Source organism: Dromaius novaehollandiae, chromosome 12 (genome assembly GCF_036370855.1).
Source record: "Dromaius novaehollandiae isolate bDroNov1 chromosome 12, bDroNov1.hap1, whole genome shotgun sequence".
Taxonomy (NCBI): Eukaryota; Metazoa; Chordata; class Aves; order Casuariiformes; family Dromaiidae; genus Dromaius; species Dromaius novaehollandiae.
The window spans coordinates 5,731,250-5,752,298 of NC_088109.1; the positions used below are offsets into that span (position 1 = coordinate 5,731,250).

A 21,049-nucleotide genomic window follows, 5' to 3' on the forward strand; every position below is an offset into this window, starting at 1 on the left:
TCTTTCTTAATGTAGACTGTAGAACCATGCCACAGGATCATTTTGAGATCCATGAATGCTCCAGGTTGACTTGAATCTTCCTACTTCCGTGGATATCCCAGATACTTTGAGTTATAATGCTAATGAACATTTCATTAGCAGTATTTAACCTTGAACTCTGATTTCACATTTGGTCTCGGTGCTGCTGAAACAGGGTTAAACAGTCCCCAGTCCCAGCCTCTTATTTCCATCTTTGCTGTTCTGTATTAGATGTTGATATAGCTGTTTTTGTAGCTGATCTGCCTGAAAAGTAAAATAGGGAAGGAATTCCTATTGAAGAAATGAGTCTGAAGCTCTTGCTTTGATTCGAGGGCATGAACTGATTTGTTCCTTACAGAGACTTGGGTGAGGCCTGATGTGAGGGGCTTAGACTCGACTGCTCGCTGAATTGTTCTCATACTTTTCTCTGAAATACCGAGTGTGACCTCTTCCTGGGACAGAGCGGCTCCATCCCTGTGACTTGTGCAGAGGCATTTATTCGCTGCGGTGATGGGTGTTCCTCTGGTGCTTGCTGGATTTAGCAGGGGGGCTTTGGGGTGTTTCCTCTGTATGAGTGTGTTCGGTAGGTACAGTTCTGGGAATACATCTGATACTCAGTCTTACTTGCGTCTTGAAATGCTTGGTTCAAAAAACAACAGTTAACGGGCAGCTTTTTACCCCATGCAAAGTGTGAGAGTGTATTCAAATGCTAAGGTTTGCCAAGCTGAAGTAGTCACTGTATCCCAGAGTGTGTTTTGCCTCTGCTGCTGTTAGACCCTTTTCTTTTGCTGGTGGTGCTGAACTAGCACCTCCTGTCTGCTCAGCTGCACTCGTACAGTTGTTTATGGGGCCCCACAGTGAGTGAAGAACTGATTTAAGTTAGAAACAGTTTGATAAATGCATATTTTTAACCTGGAGTAATTCCCCAGTGTGGTTTACTGCACAAACTTGCAGACAGTGGTGTAACAGCCATCATAATCATCATCATACTTTATTTTCAATGCATAAATAAAATAAGTATAAAAGAAATGAAAAATTACGTTTTGAAAGTTTCTCAACAACCAAAGACAATGATTAATAATGCAGACCAGCAGTTGACTTGGACTGGGGAAAAAAACAAATGTGTTTTTATCTGCTCTGCACCTTATAACTTTTTTTTTAAATTAAATATACCAAACCCTTTTGGTTTAATCACAATTTTTGTGTGTGTGTATACATACATATATATTTAAGATTGGCTATAGGAATTGATCAGTACCCTGACTGACTTACGGTATCCTAAGAGAAACTTTGAAAATTATCTTGTGAAAAATGGTTAACCTACTTACAGCTTTTCTTCTCTATGTTGGTACATTTAACTCCTCCCCTGTCAGATCTGCATGTCAGAAGCCAGTTAGTTATTTCCAAGGCAACTCTAAATCGGAATGATAGCGTGTGGGATTGGGCCTTCGATATCTGGACCAGTTTTGCAGCTTGTGGATCGTGACTCCTGCTTGATGAGAGAGGGCTGTGGGGCTCTAGAAGTGTTGAACTTGATTAAGACTTAAAGCAAGCTATAGGAAGCTCTGCTTTTCTCCTTCTCTCCTACATACAGTTTTTCAGAACTGTGTGTTTCATCAACATTTCATGATGTCAGTGCAAATCTGTTGCCAAAGTTTACTGCTGTTTTGCTAGATAGTGTGTTGGCTCAGTAAAAATGAGAGAAATCTGTGGCTTTTTAAAATCAACCCCTTTGCTAATTGTGATTTTAAAAATCTGTTGTGTTGTATTTATTTACTTTGAATAAGATGCCATTAATGTGAACAATCCAGTGTACCTGAGAAGGAACTTTTCTAGCCAGTTATGAGCCATTTAGCTGCTTACCTTAGCCTCAGAAGATAAAGCTGGGATCTGAAGCTCCTATCTCTATAGAAGAGTCAGGATCATGGAGTTTTCAGAGCTAAGAGTCTTACGGGTTGTTTTTAAAACAAACAAAACCTTTGTTTGCTACCTGCCAACGCTTTTTCTTCCAAGTCTCCGATTATTTTAACGTTAATTGTATTAAATCTGGGCAGTGGTCTCTAACTTGATGCTTTCTGCTTTGTCATATTGAACAAGGGAACCTTGTTGATTTTTCGGTTGCTTTACAAGATATTACCTGACCTACTGATCTCCTGCTTGATGTTCAAAAAAAAAAAAAAAAGTTCAATATGCAAACTACTGACTAAATTTCTTGGGCGTCTCTTTCAGGTAGTTTGTGTTGGATCAATAGCAGAATTGGAAGAGCTGACAGGAGTGAAAGTCACTGATATCCATCGAGAAAGGTCAGTCACAGGGACTGTGAGCCTGTTGTTAAAAATACGTAAACAAGAGTAAGAAATTTGGGGTTTTGTTCAAGTCCTGGAAAAACAATTTAGGGAAAATAGAAAGGTAGTAAGGTAATTTGTGATTAAAATGTATAATTTTTTTTCTTCTGTCTTAGACTCTGTCAATATGAAATCTACAAAATAGCTTTGAATTATAAAAGCTGTTAAAGTAGATCATTTCTCCTCTTGTAAGAATTACTAAAATTAAAAACAATTCCCATCTTACCTAATGTGCAAGCATCATATGGAATTTTTTTGTGCTAGTTCTGGTTTAGAACTTATCTATCTTCTTCTTTCTCATAGTGTTGATCATCTACCTATCCCTTCACGCTGTGGCAAGGGCTTATTGCATCGTGTCCCAGAAGTTTTTGATTGCTGGTTTGAGAGTGGAAGCATGCCTTATGCACAAGTCCATTATCCATTTGAAAACAAAAAGGAACTTGAAGATGCCTTCCCTGCTGACTTCATTGCTGAAGGCATTGACCAAACCCGAGGATGGTAATTGTCTCTCTTACATTTTTGTCCTATGCCTAGCACATCATTATATCTGGATGATCCTTTCATCTTGTGTAGTGAAGGGTGCAATTCTTCCACCACCACCACCCCCTTTCTACCCCCAGTAAAATACAAGGTATTCTAAAGCTTGATGACCAAAATCTTGCAGAAAGAAGACATGTTAGCAAACAGACTTTGCAGTTCTTGTGGAAAATGTCATTAGGTAATAGGGCAGATCTAGTCAGGAAGAATCTCAGCAACTGATTTTTCAAAGAACTTGATTTATTTACTGCAAATTGATGAGGCCACATCTGGAGTACTGTGTCCAGTTCTGGGCTCCCCAGTACAGAGAGACATGGAGTTAGTGGAGTGAGTCCAGCAAAGGGCTACTAAGATGATTAAGGGGCTGGAGCATCTCTCATATGAAGAGAGGCTGAGAGAGCTGAGACTCTTCAGCCTGGAGAAGTGAAAGCTCAGAGGGAATCTTATCAAGGTATATAAATGGCTGATGGGAGAGTGTAAAGAGGAGGGGGCCAGACTCTTCTCAGTGGTGCCCAGCAATAGGATGAGAGGCAAGAGGCACAAACTGAAACACAGGAAGTTCTGTCTGAATACAAGGAAAAACTTCTTTACTGTGAGGGTGACTGAGCCCTGGAGCAGGTTGCCCAGAGAGGTTTTGGCATCTCCATCCTTGGAGATATTCAAAAGCTGTCTGGGCAGGGTCCTGGGCAACGTGCTCTAGGTGAACCTCAACCATTCTGTGATTCTGTGAAACAGAGCAGCAATCGAATCAGTTGAAATGGAAGCAGACATTTCAAGAATTCAACGTTTCAAGCCAGTATATATGCTAGTAATTTTCACCTGCTTGACTGAATTTGAATTTTTGGTTTATGCAAGTGGGAAGAAGCCAAGTTTAAGTCAAACACTGTGTTATTATTATCTTGTTATAGTTTACAAAAATCAGCTTTTCTAACTTTAAACTTACTTCTAAGCTCTGGATGATTCTGCTGACTGCTTCCTCTACAGATAAATGCTTTTTGATTATTAATCATTTTTGTTTAATTTCAGATGTTCTCTGGGTGATGTTCTCCTTTGCTTGTATATATATATAGTGTGTGTTCATGCATATACAGTATAGAGTTACATGAAAATAGTTTTAGAATTCTGGCATTTGTTCTATTTTTGAAGTCTGTGAGGCTAGCTGTGATGACTGACAAATTTTTAAGATTAATTTTTGTATTTTTTCTAGATTCGTTAGGTTATTTTCAAGTAGAACTTTTGTTACTATCAGGTAACTTGAATTATTAGTGTTAAGTAGGCTAAATTCCTCTAACATATAGTTGGCACCCTCCCCCAACCCCTAACCAAAGACCAGCAAACCAGTAAGTTGTGTGCTTTTGCATGATTGTGAAATGAGAGCAAGATTTATATGTACTCTCAAAGCTGACAGGCTTGAGCAAAGAAACATCTGAGCCGTAATCCTAAATAAAAAGTTTCATGAATATAACAAAAGATGTCTTCATTTTGCAGCACCTTACTTGTGTTTGATTAAAAAAATCTATCTAGCCCCTCAAATCCATTAAATTACACATGGAAGTTTGGCAGTTAGGAGCCGCTTCAGTCTCATTTAGTTAAATATGGACTCCTTATGGCCTATTAGGTACTTGTTCGGAATATAGCTGCATCTTAGCTTTGTTTAGTGCTATTCATAATGTTTGTAGTGGATCCCCCAATTGGTACCTCACATACCTCAGAATTAGGGCAACTTGATAAACTTGGTGTAAAATCTTCTATGACTTTTCTTGTTACAGTGACAAAATACTCCGTTTCCTGTCTGGCTCTGGGCTCGTGCTCCCATTTTCTTTTACTTTTTCCAGAATTAGTCTTTGTAAGGCCATCTGTTTGTGTTGATCTTTAATTTTGTGCTCCCCACAACTGTATACTGTGGTTCTAGTTGTGATGGCTTTCAGTGTTAGTGTGAGTAAACAAGCACTGCTTGGCAGCTTGAATTCCAGCTGTAGAGAGATGTATTAATTTCATGTGCAGGTCACTGTTTCACTCCTGCTGCTTTTCAAGCAGTGTTGAATCCAGTTTATTGAGTGAATGCTATGTTTCCTCATTTAGCTTATGTTTTCTTTAGTGTTACATATAGCATGTGGATACAGCACTGTTAATTTGAGAAATATTAGTTTACTAGATGCATTACATATTTTGTTATATAGAATATGTAAAATTCCATTTTATATATATCTTCTGTGTCATCTTGAAGAGAAGTGATAGGTACCTTTTTCTTTACCTGGGAGAAAAACTGCATACTCTGCAACAGCTGTGCTTTGGGGCCTACAGGAAGCTACTATAGTGTTAAAATAAAGAAGGAATGGAGAAAAGTAGCTAAAACATTGTAATACCTGCAATTTCATGTACTATTAATATCCTTTGTGTAACATTGATCATTTTGCCCATGAAAGGAGAATTCAAACTTAAGAAGAAAACAGTGAACAAAAGGGAAAAATATCTGAAGGAGTAAAAATTCACTTGAGAAAAGTGGCAAATAAGAGATGATAAAGACCCATAAAATGATTAACGGCATGAAAAAGACGAAGGCGGAAGCTGATTTTTCTCCCTGCTGCATTTTATGAAGGGGCACCGATTGTAATTTAGATGCCAGAAAATCAAAACCAGTAAGAAATATTCTTACAACATGTAATCAATTTTAGAACATGGAGGGGAGCTACTAAATTGTAAAAATTAAACAAGATTAAAAATGATCTGGATACTTATGTGGGTACAAAATATTCATATTAGTTGCAGTTGAAAATACAGAAGGAATATGGAATTTTAGGTGTCAGGGTTTATTGTGTTGCTATTTGAGATTGGGATGAAAAAGTGAATTAGTATGTGTCACGCTGCATTGTTTCTTTCAATGCTGTTGTTTGAAGCCTGTGTGGGAGACATGACAGATGAAAGGATAAGTCTGTGATCTCATGTGCTTCCAATGAAGTAGTGTCATTAAGAAGTTGTAACTTTTACAGAAGTAGGCCTGTATATAGTCATTATTATGATAATAATCTAAATTTGAGGCCACTGAAATATCCAGATCTGCTAAGCTATCACTTTCCCAGTTTACAGGGTTCTTTTCTCTGTTGAATGGTAAACGTGACCTGGGATTTCACAGTTGGCTGATACTGACCTAACTGCAAGCTGCTGCTGAAAGAGGCACCTTCTTGTTCCCTTCCCTTAGCAGGCTGAACCAAATCTCACCGATTCAGCTGAAATTTGGCCCTGGAGTAAGAATGAGACATGCCCAGACTGATGATAACGCGAGTTGTGACTGTGTTGTTGTGGACATACGCCCGCTGTGCTTTAGTATGAGCCCACACGCTTGTGCACTGTAGGCTACGTGCAGATGAGGACAATAAACACTTTCACATTACAGTTGGCATAAAAGTTCATAAGTCCTCCACTTACCAAAGTCTCCTTTTCTATAATGCTAGATGCATCTCCCTTGTTTGTAAGTGAAATATCAGAACAATTTCTTCAGTAGGTGATACTCATACATTTCCCACTGTGCTCATGTCTGCTAAAAGCTGGTGCTTTGATAGCAGCTAGCCCTCTGTGGCTTGCAGGAGAGCACTTTTTTTGTGAAAGAGAAGTCGGGATGGAGGGTGTCTTCTGTTTTTTGGGGGAGCTGGGTGGGTTTTGTTGTTGTCCTTACTAAAAAAGGTGACCAAAGTGATGAACTGGGAGAGCGATCTTTCAATGACTGTCCACATGGATATGAGAGGGGCTAAATTACAATTGTCAGTGCCGGAGGAAACAATGTTACAGTGGTTGGGATGCCAGACTGACAGGCTGGACAGATTGGTTGGAAAGGCCCCATCTCTGTATCTTGCTGTCACGTAGGAAGATGCAACAAGGTTTGTAGTCATGGTAAGGATGTGATGATCTACGGGGGATTCACACCTGAAAGCTGCTGGTGTGAATCACAGGATCGTGGAGCTACCCGCAATGTTTAAGAAGAGAGAAAACGGAGGAAAGCTTTCTCCCTCTTGCAGGGAGGGGAGGAAGAGAAGACATGCAGAGAAGTGGACCTCTGTTTCTGTATTGTTCACTTTTTTTTTTTTTTAATGTTTGGCTGACAGCTGTGTATCTGTGAGGACATAACTGAGAGGCAGGCCGAGATATGGTGAATGGAATAAGATGTGGCAGAGAGAGAAATCTAGGAAGTTGTCAGAAACAAATGTGTCTGTGAACAAGATATTTGTGAAATTAGGTGCCAAGAGTCAACCTATAAAAATGTTTGGGATGAATGAGGTGCATTTTCTGAAGGATAATCTGAAAGAGGCTCAGAAAGAGCCACATAAGCCAATGGGTCACAGGATCTCAAAGACAGTCTAGTAATTATCTTTGAGTAAGGTATCTCTTAGCTGAGGTTAGCATATTGGTTATCAGTTTTGACAATGCAAATATAATAAAAATCATAAGAAGTTTCTGTATATATTCTCTCAGCATTCATAGCCCATCTGTAAAAATTTCAGAATTCAAACAGTATTGAAGTCTCTTTTAGTTATGCTTTAGTTTTTTAATTGAAGTTATGTGAGAATTTGCAACTATTTTGCAAAAACTGATTAAGCTTTGTCAGTGGGTACTCCCATATTGAATACAGAAGTAGTGCTGCATTTGTAAGGAGCTCTAAGTCTGTTAGTTTTGATGTGTTGAGCATCTGAGTAAAAGTTTAGAGGCTCTTCTTATGAAGGCTAAAAATGAAGATGGAGATTTTGAGTACATGTATGTATGCGCAAGGAGCAGATTCGTGGTTAAAATTCATCAAATTACAATGCAACTTAATAAAGAGCATTTGTATCCTGTAGTGCGAACTGAGGTAATTCTGAGAGTTGAAAGCCTGCCTGAGGGAAAAGCATCAGGCTCTCAGGTAAGCCACTTCGTAAATGCAGTACTGTGCACAGCACACTTTACAGGGCTTTGGACCCTCAGGTGTTAGAGTGATGCTTTCCAATTATACGTAGTTTTTTGATAAAACTACTTTAGTAAAAAAAAAAAGATTCATCTGCATATTCCAAAGTGTTTCTCCACTAAATATGCAAATGAATAGTTCTGAGGCATAGCCTCCTGTGCCTTAAGTCTAAATCAATTAGCTTTCATAAAATCATCTGCTGTTTTAAGGTTGCTAAGCAATAGTCAGGATAATAGTCTTGTTTAGCTGAAAAGGCTGTGGCCCAACCTCCAGTTACTTTCTTGAAAATAATTACTGCAGTGCAGTTACAGAAGCTCACAGATATCTCCATTGGTGAAGGTTCTGTCTTTGGAGTATGAAATTATCACATCATCTTGCACCACCACTTTATTTCTCCAAATATAATCAGATATTGACAGATTGAACAATAGGTGCCTATACTTGTTCCAACACTGGTTTCCCAAGTCTCCTAGATAGTTTATAGAGTTACTGTAAATGCATCAAATAAGATCTTTTTTTTCCTCTTGTTAAACTACTGCCCCTTGTTGCGGGGAACTTAAGTGGCCAGTTTAGCCAGCTCAGTTTCATTTGGAGGAGGCGCTGCTCTTTTCTGATACCTTGCTTATACTCTTAGCAGTATGTCTGTTCTGTTGTCGGAATATTTAGGACTATTATTCCTAATATTTAGGAATATTTAGGTAGCATATTTAGGACATACTTTTTAATTCTCTCTTTTGTTTCAGGTTCTACACTTTGTTGGTGCTGTCCACTGCTCTATTTGGAAAGCCTCCTTTCAAGAATGTAATTGTAAATGGCCTAGTTCTTGCCAGGTTTGTATATTAGTCCTTTTCTAAACAGATTTTTATTCAAAGCAAAGTGCAGATAAGTAAATTGCAAATTAAATCTGAGATGGGCTTTGGAGCTGAGAAGACTTGTCGGGGGGTATCAGTGTTGCAGTAGGTAAGAGGCATCTGAGAGCGTGGGATTCATGCATCCCAGCTATGTGATGCAGTTAGTTATTTCCAGTAATGAGTCAGCATAGGAAGTCATAGGAAATAAATGATACCTGTTATGCCAACTGAAAGAGGTAACTTATTTAAATTTACATCTAGAACAACATTTGTAATTGTATTTGTAGTCTTCTATTTTCACATTTTGCTTTGACAGCAGGTTGGAGGGATTGATTCAAAACAAAGGGTGCTTTTCCCTCTACCCTCCCCTCTTAATTTTTCTGGGGAAGACTGATTTTCTGCTTGGATTTGTAGCTTGGGACCCTATGTTTTCAGATGCTTTCATGAGTTCAAGAGTCATACTGAAATAGTTTACGAGTATGTTATCATGTCTTTGCTACCAAGAACATAATAGGACAGGAAAAGTTAAGCTGGATTTGAAGGGGGGAATTTTTCCTTATCCATGTATTACAAGAATTCTGGGAATTTATTCCTGCACTCTGATATTTCCTAGTGATGGCCAAAAAATGAGCAAAAGGAAGAAGAATTACCCTGATCCAATGAACATTGTAAATAGTTACGGAGCTGATGCACTAAGGTAGGATTTTTTTAATTAATGTACAATCTAGCATGTAAGCTTTCTGTTCATAGCAAACATGTCCCAGAAGAGCTGCTTATGGATTTTTGACAATTAGCAGTAGCAAGGAAGGTTATTTTAGAAACTTCCAGAGACCTATGGCAGCCAAATATTGAAAGAGCGGATGACTCAAAGAATTGGCAATAGTTACAGAGCCTAGACTTGCTTTGTCATTGGTTCATCTCCCTCAAGGCTGGTTAGAACTAAAGTTGATGTGCTGTCTTAAGGCTTTCTGTCAAAAATGAGTCCAATTTGTACAGAACGATTCTACTGAAGCTGGCATTCTCTGGTATTGCAGCTAATAGTTCGCGCTTACCCAGTAAAAAATTTAAATGAAATCTTTATGAAATCATTAAATCCTAATCAAACAGATTAGACCCACACTTCTTCAGGTGTTTCATTAAAATTACACTAATGTGTAAATATAAATACGCCATAGCCTGGTGCTTTGGTTAGATGCACTAACTAGATGCAGAAAAACAGCACTTTGAGGTAAAGGCACAATAAAGACACTAGCAACTGAGTTTGTACAGTATCTGTGCATTTCTCAAGAGCCATGTAATTTCCTTCTACATAACAAAAACACTATATGGCTGTACACATTTAATTATACTCTACAATTTGATGGAATAATGATTAGGCTGAATGAACGCTTAGTGAGACTTTTTTCTTTATTTTACAAAGATGGCACTTGCTGTGTTCTAGATCTTTTAAAAAACAGAATAGAAGTCCTTTATTTTTTTCATGCTTTAGCATTTAAATGACCTAGTAAATGTATCTTCTCATATATGTTTACAATGGAGATTTGTGTGGATGACTTATATTTGATCAAGATTTATCTTTAATAGTAATCAAGGTGTATTTAATAGAACATTAGTGAATCTGTGAGTGAAGCAATATGATTGAAAAGGATTGGAGTACTCATCTGAGATTTCAAATCACAGATGACATTTAAGTTTTTTTTAAAAAAAGCCCTACCTTGTTTGAAAAGGAAAAAAAAAAAAAAAACAAAACAAACTCAAGCCCAGAGGTTATGCTTCCGTTATTCCCATTTTTGTGATTAAAAAGTTAATTCATTTTTCTGCCTGTATACTCATTCTTTAAAGTCACATTTATTTATACATACACCCACATAGAGAGTAAAAAGCATTACAGACTAGGTTCATTTATGGAAAGAGCTCTGCAATTCAGTTGTCTGTGCTTATTCACTGAAGCGCTTGATGTGTTCCGTTTATAGAAAAAGCTACAATTGAATTTGCTCTCCTTGGCACTGCTTCCCTGCAGAGTTACTTTAGCTTTTGCAGAACCTTTTCTGAAGTATTTTGAAGTATCCTCAGCAGTAACTTGACAAACAGATCAGCAGAAAATTTACATGTAAGCTGTTTAAATGAATATGAGATTGAATGGAAAGGGCAAACAGAAGAAATAGCTTTCTGGCACAAGGAATTTAACCTCCCCAACTTCAGACTTCCTGAAACTTGAATCCTGTGTGAGATCTGTGCGAATTGCCAAAAATGGTTACACTTCGATATTCCTGAGAGCTGTGACTCAGGTTCGATAGGTGTCAAAGTTGAAGTATGGTGGAAGGAAAGACTTCGCCTGCCATGCTGTTTAACAGCCCTTTCCTTTCATGTGTTCTGAGGTAGATATTGCGGTTAAAAGTAATCTGTGTTAGACTTTTCTCTCAATCCATTCCTAAAATGCAGAACAAATAATGTAATGTCACAGACTACTGCTTTAGTCAGCTGAGAAGAAGGTTACTTCATTTATTTATTTTCCCCATTTAGTGGTTTAACAACTAGATGATGCTGGCTTGATCCGAGGAAGATTTTTATTTTCTGTCTGATAGATTATATTACCAGGTTTCACTAAATTGATAGAAATCCACTTTAATCAGGTGTCTTATTTCTCTTTCCATATAATAATTAGTATAAGCATGTTTGCATTGAAATAGTATGAGAATTTAATATATTTTTAACACCAGCATGTTGTAAGGCAGCCTAGGTTTGCTATGTTTAAAAAAAAAAAAAAAAAAAAAAAAAAAGAGAGAGAGAGAGAAAGGAAAAAGAAAAGAAAAGAAGTCCTTGGAGAGCTATGGCTTTCTTAGTTTCTCCTCCTAAGAGCTATCTTTGGGAAACTTCTGATACTCAGGTTCTACAGAGAGCTCCGCTGAGGTGGGTGTAAAGTTGCAATTTAGTAGACACTTCATGGTTCTGACTAATTCACATCTCTGCCTCCTGACGAAGAAAACAGCGGAGGCAATTTGAAGTGACAATGTATTATGCAAACCCCGAATTTGTAAGAGGCCTGTAGTATCCCCAGTGCTGAAATAGCTCTTGTATTAAGACCACAGTTATGATTTGTTTCAGAAGTCAAACATAAGTAATATCAACGTATACAATTAATTGAACAGGAGGTTTGATTTGAATATGCAGTTACAAATTCTGGTTTCATTTGAAGACTTACTAGTTCTATATCATGCCTAGCCATTCTGGGCTTTTGGTTGGTTGTAATCTGAAATCATATGTCATGTTTAAAAATAGAGTTTTGAAGTACTGTTCTCAAAATGCTTATTTCTGTACCACTGATACTTGTGCATTACTGTGTGTTTGCCCTGATAGCTGCATTTTATGTGCTCGTGTCTATGCAAGAAGCCCTTTCTTGGAGAACTCATGGTCTGGTATTCTTGAACGTGCTCTATCAGCCTGCTTCAAGATTGTAAAGCTTCCTAAAGGAATTGCCTGTAAAGATATGTTAGTTTAGACTCATGATTTTAAAAGTTGATTCAAATGTGAGAGAATGAGTTAACTCAATTTTTATGGAGAAATGCTAAAATTTTTAAATTTGAATTTTTGGGTTGTTTTTCATATTTGGAAAATTAAATGAAGTGTAGCTAAATTAAGTTCTTATTCAAGCTTTGTTATCTGAGTAGGACCTGGGATTTTTTTGAGTTAACTTGATGGATATCAATTTCTCTGCAGACAGAATATTTGTTTAGGGAGTAAGATGGGATAATTTACAAAGATGAACTTTTCTGCTAACTCAGTTGATTAAAAATTGCAATGTCTTTGTGTTTTAAGGAGATACTTATTTATGACATCACAGCAAAATGTTTGTAGGCTGGTACTGTGTTACTTTGCAACGATTCGTGTCTACAAACTGTAAATTCACTTTTTAATTCCAAATTGCTCTGGAGTTCACTGCTCCCTTGTAGAAAGAAGGCCTTTGTAACTGTTCTGAGCAGACTATGTTATTTTAGGTTCCACAGTATTTTTAGATTTTCTGGAAATGAGCTAAGCCTTAGTATCCACACCGTGTTTGAAATCAGAAGCAATCTGTAAGGATAAGTAAGAGCTCCTGCTTTTCTGGTGGGGTAGGTGTTTGGGTGAAACAACAGATTAGTATGATTTGCTATGGCTATAAAATTAGATATATTGAAAAATAGTATTGTTGATCTTAAAAACAGCAAATGGGGTAAAGATTGTTTTTACAGAGAATGCAAATTCATGCTCTGGGTCAGCTTGAGAATGCCAGCAGGTATTTAACCCAAACAGGAGCATATCTTTCATCAGTTTCTTTTCCTGTTTTCCTCATGCTGACCGACACATTTAGATAATGCCATTTTTTAACTGTCCTGGATATTAAGCTGACCAGATAGAACAAGCTGATGGCATGTATATTTTCACTTCCTGATGGCTTTGCCTCTGTGGCTGCGTTCAAGGACTTCAGCCTGTTCATGTCGTTGCTGAACCTTTTAAGCATTAACAATTATCTGTGCAGTTGGGGTGCTGCCTGTCTTGTACAGAGGAATCAGTTTTTCAGTCTGTATTAAAACAAACAAACAAACAACCCAGCAAATATTGGAAAGATGATTAGCTTTTTCCACACTTTGTAGTGGAAGCAGCTGCAAAAGAAATCGTTAGAGCTCTCTTCTAAAGTATCTATTTTTGAGGAGTAATGTGTACATTTTTAGGCCCAAAGAACATTACTCCAAGGCATGTTACAGGCTGGGGATATGTCTTTCTAACGTGAGAAACTGCTAGCTTCGGAGAACCTGACCTGGGCAGGATCTCAGCGGACAAGATGGATTACGCTCATCGATGAACACCCTAGGCTGACACAGACATAATTCTGTAGGGGCCTGGTTCTAATATAAGCGGTTAATGCTGTCTGAATCCTCTGCTTTGCTCTTTTGGAGCTGAGACACATTTGTATTTGTAGGAGGTGCATCTATTTTTCTCTTCTTGGGCTATTTTACTTGAAAACTTCTTTCTGCTGTTTTACTTCAATTCACCTATGTTTTGCCTTGCTCCTGCAGTCCGGTATTTGCAGTGTACCTGAACCTTTTTATCATTTGGGAAATTAACTAGATTCAGTAGTTTCAAAACAGTAACTTTGAACTAACATCAGTTATTAAGGAGTTCAAAACATTATCAAAGTAATGGGTGCCATTCTAAAGGTGAACACTAATTCTGTGCATTCACCACGTTGTTGTATTGTGATAGCATTAGAGTATGTGTTGTCACTTCAGTCAACTTTCAGACTAAAAATGAAAATCTACATCCTGATTCAACTCTAACTGCAATATTATAAAAATAATCCTCTAGCACCAGGTAGTAAACTGTCATACCTTCAGTGTTGCATGCTTGCAGTATTGCCCTTTTTAGGGTTTATGTTGTGAAACTTCTCCCTTTGTTAGCTTCTTCTTCCAATGCAACTCTTAATTTGCAACATTTTAAAGTGTATTACTACTACTATACACAGTTTAAGCTTTTAAATATTGTGTTTTTATTTTGCAGGTTATACCTTATCAATTCTCCTGTGGTAAGAGCAGAAAACTTGAGATTTAAGGAGGAAGGAGTAAGGGATATACTGAAGGATGTCTTCCTTCCCTGGTACAATGCCTACCGATTTCTCGTTCAGAACGTTCAGATCCTACAGCATAAGGTACAGCAGAGCTTTTGAGCTGGAAGGGGAAGGTTTCTGTGCATTTTCCACTGTTCTGGTGAATTAGAATCATAGAGAAATTTAGCTTGGAAGGGACGTAGATCGGTTTGTGCATGCTTGCTGTTAATTTCTGTGTTACCTGCTGTTTGTACTCTGCTTTGTAGAGCTAATCTTTCTCTTGTTGAGCAAGCCTTCTATTATACATAGAGAGTAGAAGGTAGGAGAGTGTCAAGGCATCAAAAGCCTACCCTTTCTCAGATAAAGGTGCTATTACTCCCTTTTTATTTGAGGTAAGCTTGGTGCTAGTGTGTTCATACTCTTGAAAATAGAGAGTAAGACAGATGCTTTGAATTTGGAGGGGTTAATATCCATGCTAAGCCTTGATTCACTTAGCTGCTGCTAGTCACGTTTCTCGGAATACCAGTGGTGCCCTGGATTGCTGCACTTCTGGGTGTGTGCCTGTGTGAACATGCATTTCTAATGTAAAAATCGTGCTCTTTTATACTACGTAAGTGGATGTGTAAGTATTGGGTCAAATAATCCAAATAGATTCTTTGTCTGGACTCTGAAGGAAAGGAAAGTCAAAAGGTTCTTAAAATCGGATATTAAGTACTGTTCGTTAGTGCCCCTCTACTCCTCTCCCTCCAAACTGCTTTTCTGCTCTACAGAATCAATAAAGTATTATGAAACTTCTCAGATGGTTGCAAACTTTGCTATTCTGGCAAACAGCAAAATGCACTAATTATACTTTGGCTGCCTACCTTAAAAAAAAAAAATCTGCTTTTTTTTTTCAGTTGGGATTGTTATCCTGTTTTTTGTTTTAACCTAGTTGGTTCTGTTGAAGTTGTCATGTGCTCTTAAAAATAACTGTATAATTCCTTTGCCCCTTCCCCAGACTGAATTAATCTCTTCTTAAAGTCAGTGCATTTCTCCTAAGTGCTTCAGATCCCCCTAGATGAAAGGGTTACGTGAAATCAGGAGTCATAGCCTATGTCTGGAAGCTGTGATTTGTACTACAAACAGGGAAAGAAGTGCTGCATACCATTGTGTGCTGTACTGCTTTTTGTCTGTTTTAACAAATACAAATAACTGGCCCCTTTGTAGCTGAAGGTATTGTGTGATGAAATCGGGAACAGCGTAAAGTGAGGATTTCTTCGGCTGTTTCTCTTACAGATGTGCCTCTGCAATTTAATTTTCTCTCTTGGAAACCTTATAATACAGAGTGAGGGTGGCAAACTGCTAGAGTAGATGACATGGTCTGGTATAGAATTTTTAGTATGTACTATATGACTTGAATATGTTTTTTTGTATTTTTACGTTGATAGGATGAGGGAAGAGAATTCCTTTACAATGAGAACACGGTTAAGGAGAGTAATAACATCATGGATAAATGGATTCTTTCTTTCACCCAATCACTCATTCAGTTCTTCAAAGCTGAAATGGCAGGTATGCACATATATGGATGCGTGTGTTTGTGTTTAATTTTTTATTAGAGAAATAGACATTTAGTCCATAGATTTCCAGATTTTGTGTGAGACTTACAGTTCAAGTAAAAGAAAGGAAATCTGTAACCAGACACCTTAATACATAGAATACTGTTTTCATTAAACTCTCTTGTGTTTGAGGGTGGGAGGAATCACCACTCATCCTGTGAGCCCAGTAGTGTAGCTTGTTGCTGTAACAACGTCATCTGCAGCACTTGAGGCAACTAGTATTATAACAGTAACTGAAAGACAGCAGTAAAAATAAAACCAAATAAAATTTGGGAAAGCTGTAAAAAGTGAGAAAACGTGGTGTGATCACATCAGCTGAATAAAAGAATATGAAGTGCATGGGCATAGGGAATAAATTTTCCCTTATGCAGTTCCATGGAGAGAGTTTCTCTGTAATCATATTGGGACTGTGTGCAGCAGGACAGAATATCGTTAGGATATTACCTGGCTTTAGAAAGATACTTTAATGGGGTTTTTTTTCTGCATATGTTGCCTTTTTCATCTTCTGATACCTCTCAATGCTGATGTTATGTTAAGATACTTTAAATTGCTAAAGGCAAGGTGCAAGAGCCCCCTACAGTAGTTAGTCAGGTCCAGTGAGCTTACAAACTCATCAATAAAATTCTAATATGTTTTGAAGGGATTTTAGTACCTTTGAGGGCACTAGAAAGCTAGATATTGGAAAGGAGGTGGCTTTTGCCATTGTAGTCCCTTTTTATAAATAGCCAACCCCCCCTAGCCATTGATCTTAAGTTGCCCCATAAGAATTTTTAGAAGCCTTCTATAGATGTACTTGGATCTGGGGAAAGAAGATATTACTGGGGTAATAGAAAGTTAGGAAACAACCAAGTGCCAAATCTGAGCTTAAGAGATAAGACAGTCCTCCTCTGCTTCAATCATCTCTTGAATTCTCCTCCCTTAGACTAGCATGGTCATTCTCACCAAGACAAGTGAGATGAGTTTATCTTGCTAGGATAGATAAAGTAGTTCATTTTGGTGGTTACAAGATTCAGGTGCGATCATTTAAAAGCATCTCATTAAAGGGAGAAAGAATCATCAAGCTACTGATAGGCACGTGGTGAGAATGGTCTCTTGTCAAAAGACACAGCTTCTTCCTAGAAGTTTTGTCCTTTGAAGTTTGGAGTTGTGTGTTGTTTCATGAGTTGCCAGGCAGAAATATGTACGGCCTGTCCAAGGTAGAGGGCTTCTTATAAGGAGAAAAATATTTCTGAGGAAAGCAGAAGATTAATTTGAGAATGTGTACATGGGTATGGGGTTTAAACAGAGATAGTATTCATAGGAAGATGGTAGTGGGGCTGGAGACTGGAATGCTCTGCTCTGGATTTCCAAGATGGAGATGAAGCTTGTTAAATGGGATGTGTCAGCTGCCATCTTTACAAAGCAAAAGATTCTTTGAAGCAGGAGAAGAAAATTTCCATTTAAGGACTGTCAGACTGCAGTAGTATTGATGTCAAATGCTATTGTCTTTTGTGTTAGATGAAGATAAGCTGATGCGTTCATCAAATGAATAGCACATCTCATTTTGCAGTGAACATTTTCCATTTATCTTTCTGCATAAACTCTGAATTCAGTCAGGCAGGTATTAATGAGATGCAGTAATTTAGTGCATTGCCTTGTGAGAGTCTGTTATACTAATTAAAAAAAAGCTTAGGTTTGGATATATATGTATACATTTTAAACACAATTCCTACTTTATATGACTTGAAGTAGGGGGAAATGTCCTTTACAGAAAGAGGCAAGGAAAGCTCCTAATCATGACTGACAACCTCAAGAGCTGGATGGAGGAGATAATTAAATACAATACACAAGCTTCATTTTAGAAGCCAAGATTTTGCAAATGCTGAATAAATGCATGCAGAAACTGTTGTGGATGTGGCATGATGGAAGCAAAAGTAGATGATTGAGTTTGTCAGCTAATGCCATACAACTCCATCACCTGCAGGATGCATAAAATAGTTTGTCGTCTCTGCCATGTCTGCTAAGGCCTGAGCTGGAACGTGGCTGAGGCCGTGCTGCTGAGGAGATATTTGGGCCCTATCCTTCTGGGAAATGGCTCAGTTCGTGTAACAGTGTACTGTTTGTGCACCCCTGTGTATGATCATGTGTGAGAACATACAAGCCTGCAACCCTGCGTGGTGAGGAGATATCACAAACAAGAAAAATGTTGCAATTCAGCTTGGCTTCTTCCTACTTACGAAAGTGTGTTTTGTAGCAGAGCTCAATTTCGCACCAATTGGTTGTCTCTAGAAAAACGTTCACAGGTCCATTATTGCCAAATATGTTTCTGTTAAGTAAAATTTATGTTAATTCTGCCCAATTTCTACAAGTGGTTTGAATATCCAGCAACATTTCAGCCTAAATGGAGTCCCTGAAGATTTCCTGTCAGTTTATTTTAGCTCTCCCTTAAATAGGGTGAGGTTAGCATGCTCCAGCTTCTGGACACTTTAGGGAGCCTAGAAAAACTGGAGAAAAGGTAGCTGTATAACAAAACCTCTGCTACTGATGGCTCAGGGAAAACTTCAGACTTGCCAAAACATACGCAATTAGAGAAAATTAGCCAATTGAAATGATGCTACTTTCTGATATGCGCTGTTCGTGGAAATTTGGCAAAACTTAGTGTGTTTAAACCATACACATTTGTGTCCGTAAGAGAGGTTTTGCTTGTTTTGCCATCATGTAGCCGTCATCTCTGTTTTAATAGGTGCTCAAAACTGGAGCTGTAGAAATGGTCTCTTTAGAAGTGCTTGAACCTAGGTAGGTGTGTGTGAATAAGTTTTTAAGCAGCATCTGATGTAGCTGACAGCTTTAGTTTATGTTAACATCCTTGTCCAAATATAACATTAGCTATTGAACAGGAGTACTGTGTGTTTTCTTCTCTAAACCTCGGCTTTCATGTTGGAAATGTGATTTGGACATGTTAACTGTTAAATAGGGCAAGTAGTAAAATAACAGAAAGATATTGTGGAAAATTATATGGTAAGCAATTCTTTATGTTTTAAGGGGGTAAAAATCCCTATTTAGAAACAGTAAGTCTTACTATGGGTTTTTCCCTACCCAATAGTGCCTACTATAACATATTTAGAGAACAGCTTGTGCACATTTCCCCATACGTGCATGCCTCTTTCTCGAGTCATAGGTAAGATTTTACAATTTGGCTTATAAACTAGGATTTTAGTTAGCTATTGAGGGGAGAAAATCATGTTTACAGGCTAACTTGGTCTCCTTTAAAACATATACTACTCTTACTACTTGAGGTTTTCATTTTTTTTAACCGGCCTTGCAACTAGATAATTCATTACTAGACCAGACCTGGGAATCTTGTAGGAATACAGATTTCCAAATAAATAAGGTCTTTCCCCACCGTGGCGCAGATCTTCTGAGAGTTTTCTGTTTAGGTTTAAATACTAGTACTCTGCATTTAAAGATATTTCTATTTTATAAAAAGCAGTGAAAAGTATAATGAAACTTTTAAAGTAAAGATATAGCTCTTTTTTTCAGTAGCTGCTTGATATAGGAAACTATGATCCAAAATCAAACTCAGAGTATTCAAAAGTTCCTCACTTTTAAATAAGTTGTGTTCAGGTTTTTCTTTAGAAAGCCAAGTCCTATTTAATTCTTCTACAAAACTGATCCTCTTGTATTGAAGTGAACAAGTGAAATTTGCTTTCACAGTTGCACTGTAATGCTGATGATGACGTTCCTTTTTGTGTTGGCAAGTTATGCTGAACTTGAAAATACATCTATGTTTATCATCTTACCTCGTCAGGCTTGCTGTTATTTTGCATTCTTTTAGTCTACTATGTTACTAAGAATAATGAAAAATTGCAAGCAATTCAGGGAGAACTGATTGAAATAGGTGTTGTATTTTAAATATGGCAATGAAGAAAGAAAATGGTGGCAGTGACTGGTAGTAAAATTTTCATGCATGTTTCTGCAGTAATTCTGTTGCATTTTTAGTGGCTTGTCTGTATTTACAGCATGTGCAAATCTAGGATTTGCTAGATCCTGCATGATGAATAGTTCTTTATCCACTTTCCTTTTTATGAGTCGGACAAAAGCATAAGGCTTCCATAATGCATGTTTGTGTAGGATTAGGGGAGTAGTTTGGTGGGAGATGTGTTTGTCCTGAAGCACGAGACTAGCTGGTGTGCGTAACTTCATAATATGGTTTTAATAGTGTGTTTAATCACTTTTTTGATTTTACTGAGATACTTGCTTCTATTAAAGCTTTGCTTAACACCAGAGCTGTAAATGATAATCCATTTCTTTAAGTGAGGAACTTGATGCAGAAGGAAAATATTGCCTACAGTAAACATTTTTCCTTCTAGCTTACAGGCTGTACACTGTAGTCCCTCGACTAGTGAAGTTTGTTGATATTCTGACCAACTGGTATGTTAGAATGAATCGCAGAAGATTAAAGGTACGTATCTATTTCTGTGATGTACTGTAAACAAAATCCAAGTAGTCTATGCTAATTTAAACCATAGCGGCTTCATGGTGTTACACAAAATCTTTATGCTGTGTTTTTCAAGTGATCAGTCTGTAGCTGGTAACAGAGATGAGAAATTCATTTGCGTATGTAAAACGTAATTTTTTTCCTCTTCTTCATTTGGCTTTCTTCATAAAGCAAACAAAATGTAGAATAGCTCAGAGTTTCACTTGCTTGGTGGGACTGAGCAATAAGGGATACAGTTTGGAAAACCAGTTTATTGCACTAAGATATGAAATCTTGAATGTTTACGGGAATGCACTTTGATTTTTTAAAACTGTAGTTGATTTTTTTTTCCTTCTTCTTCTTCCCTCATCTTCTCTAACGTGGTGAATGCTTTGAATAGGGTGAGAATGGGACTGAAGACTGCATTATGGCTTTGGAAACGTTGTTTAGTGTTTTATACTCCATGTGCAGACTTATGGTAAGGGATTTACAGTAAACTATAATTATTTGACATTTTTAACATAGTTAATTTAAAAGCATGCATCTCTTAAGTTTCCTGCACAATCTAGGAGCCCAGAGGCTGAACAGATGGGGAGAATGACTGTGCTGTTATTGCTTTGGGTAGCTTAATTCACTTTTCCCCTCCCCTCTTTATTTGCTTGTCTAGTCCATGGTACTATAAAGAATGCAGACGGTACCTGACTTAGAGACATTGCGATTTCTTACCTGATGC

At 37.7% G+C, this 21,049-nt stretch overlaps 1 protein-coding gene across 3 annotated transcripts in view; it reads left to right on the forward strand.

Annotated features, from left to right (window-relative positions):
- Positions 1–21,049, forward strand: part of IARS1 (isoleucyl-tRNA synthetase 1) — a 108,135-nt gene that overhangs the window by 56,181 nt on the left and 30,905 nt on the right. For all 3 annotated transcript variants that reach the window (XM_064518810.1, XM_064518808.1, XM_064518809.1), the window contains 8 exons: positions 2,248–2,321; positions 2,667–2,861; positions 8,577–8,663; positions 9,298–9,381; positions 14,220–14,367; positions 15,693–15,813; positions 20,210–20,301; positions 20,717–20,794. In XM_064518810.1, the coding sequence (XP_064374880.1) occupies positions 2,248–2,321; positions 2,667–2,861; positions 8,577–8,663; positions 9,298–9,381; positions 14,220–14,367; positions 15,693–15,813; positions 20,210–20,301; positions 20,717–20,794 (879 nt within the window). The remainder of the gene's footprint in view (positions 1–2,247; positions 2,322–2,666; positions 2,862–8,576; positions 8,664–9,297; positions 9,382–14,219; positions 14,368–15,692; positions 15,814–20,209; positions 20,302–20,716; positions 20,795–21,049) is intronic.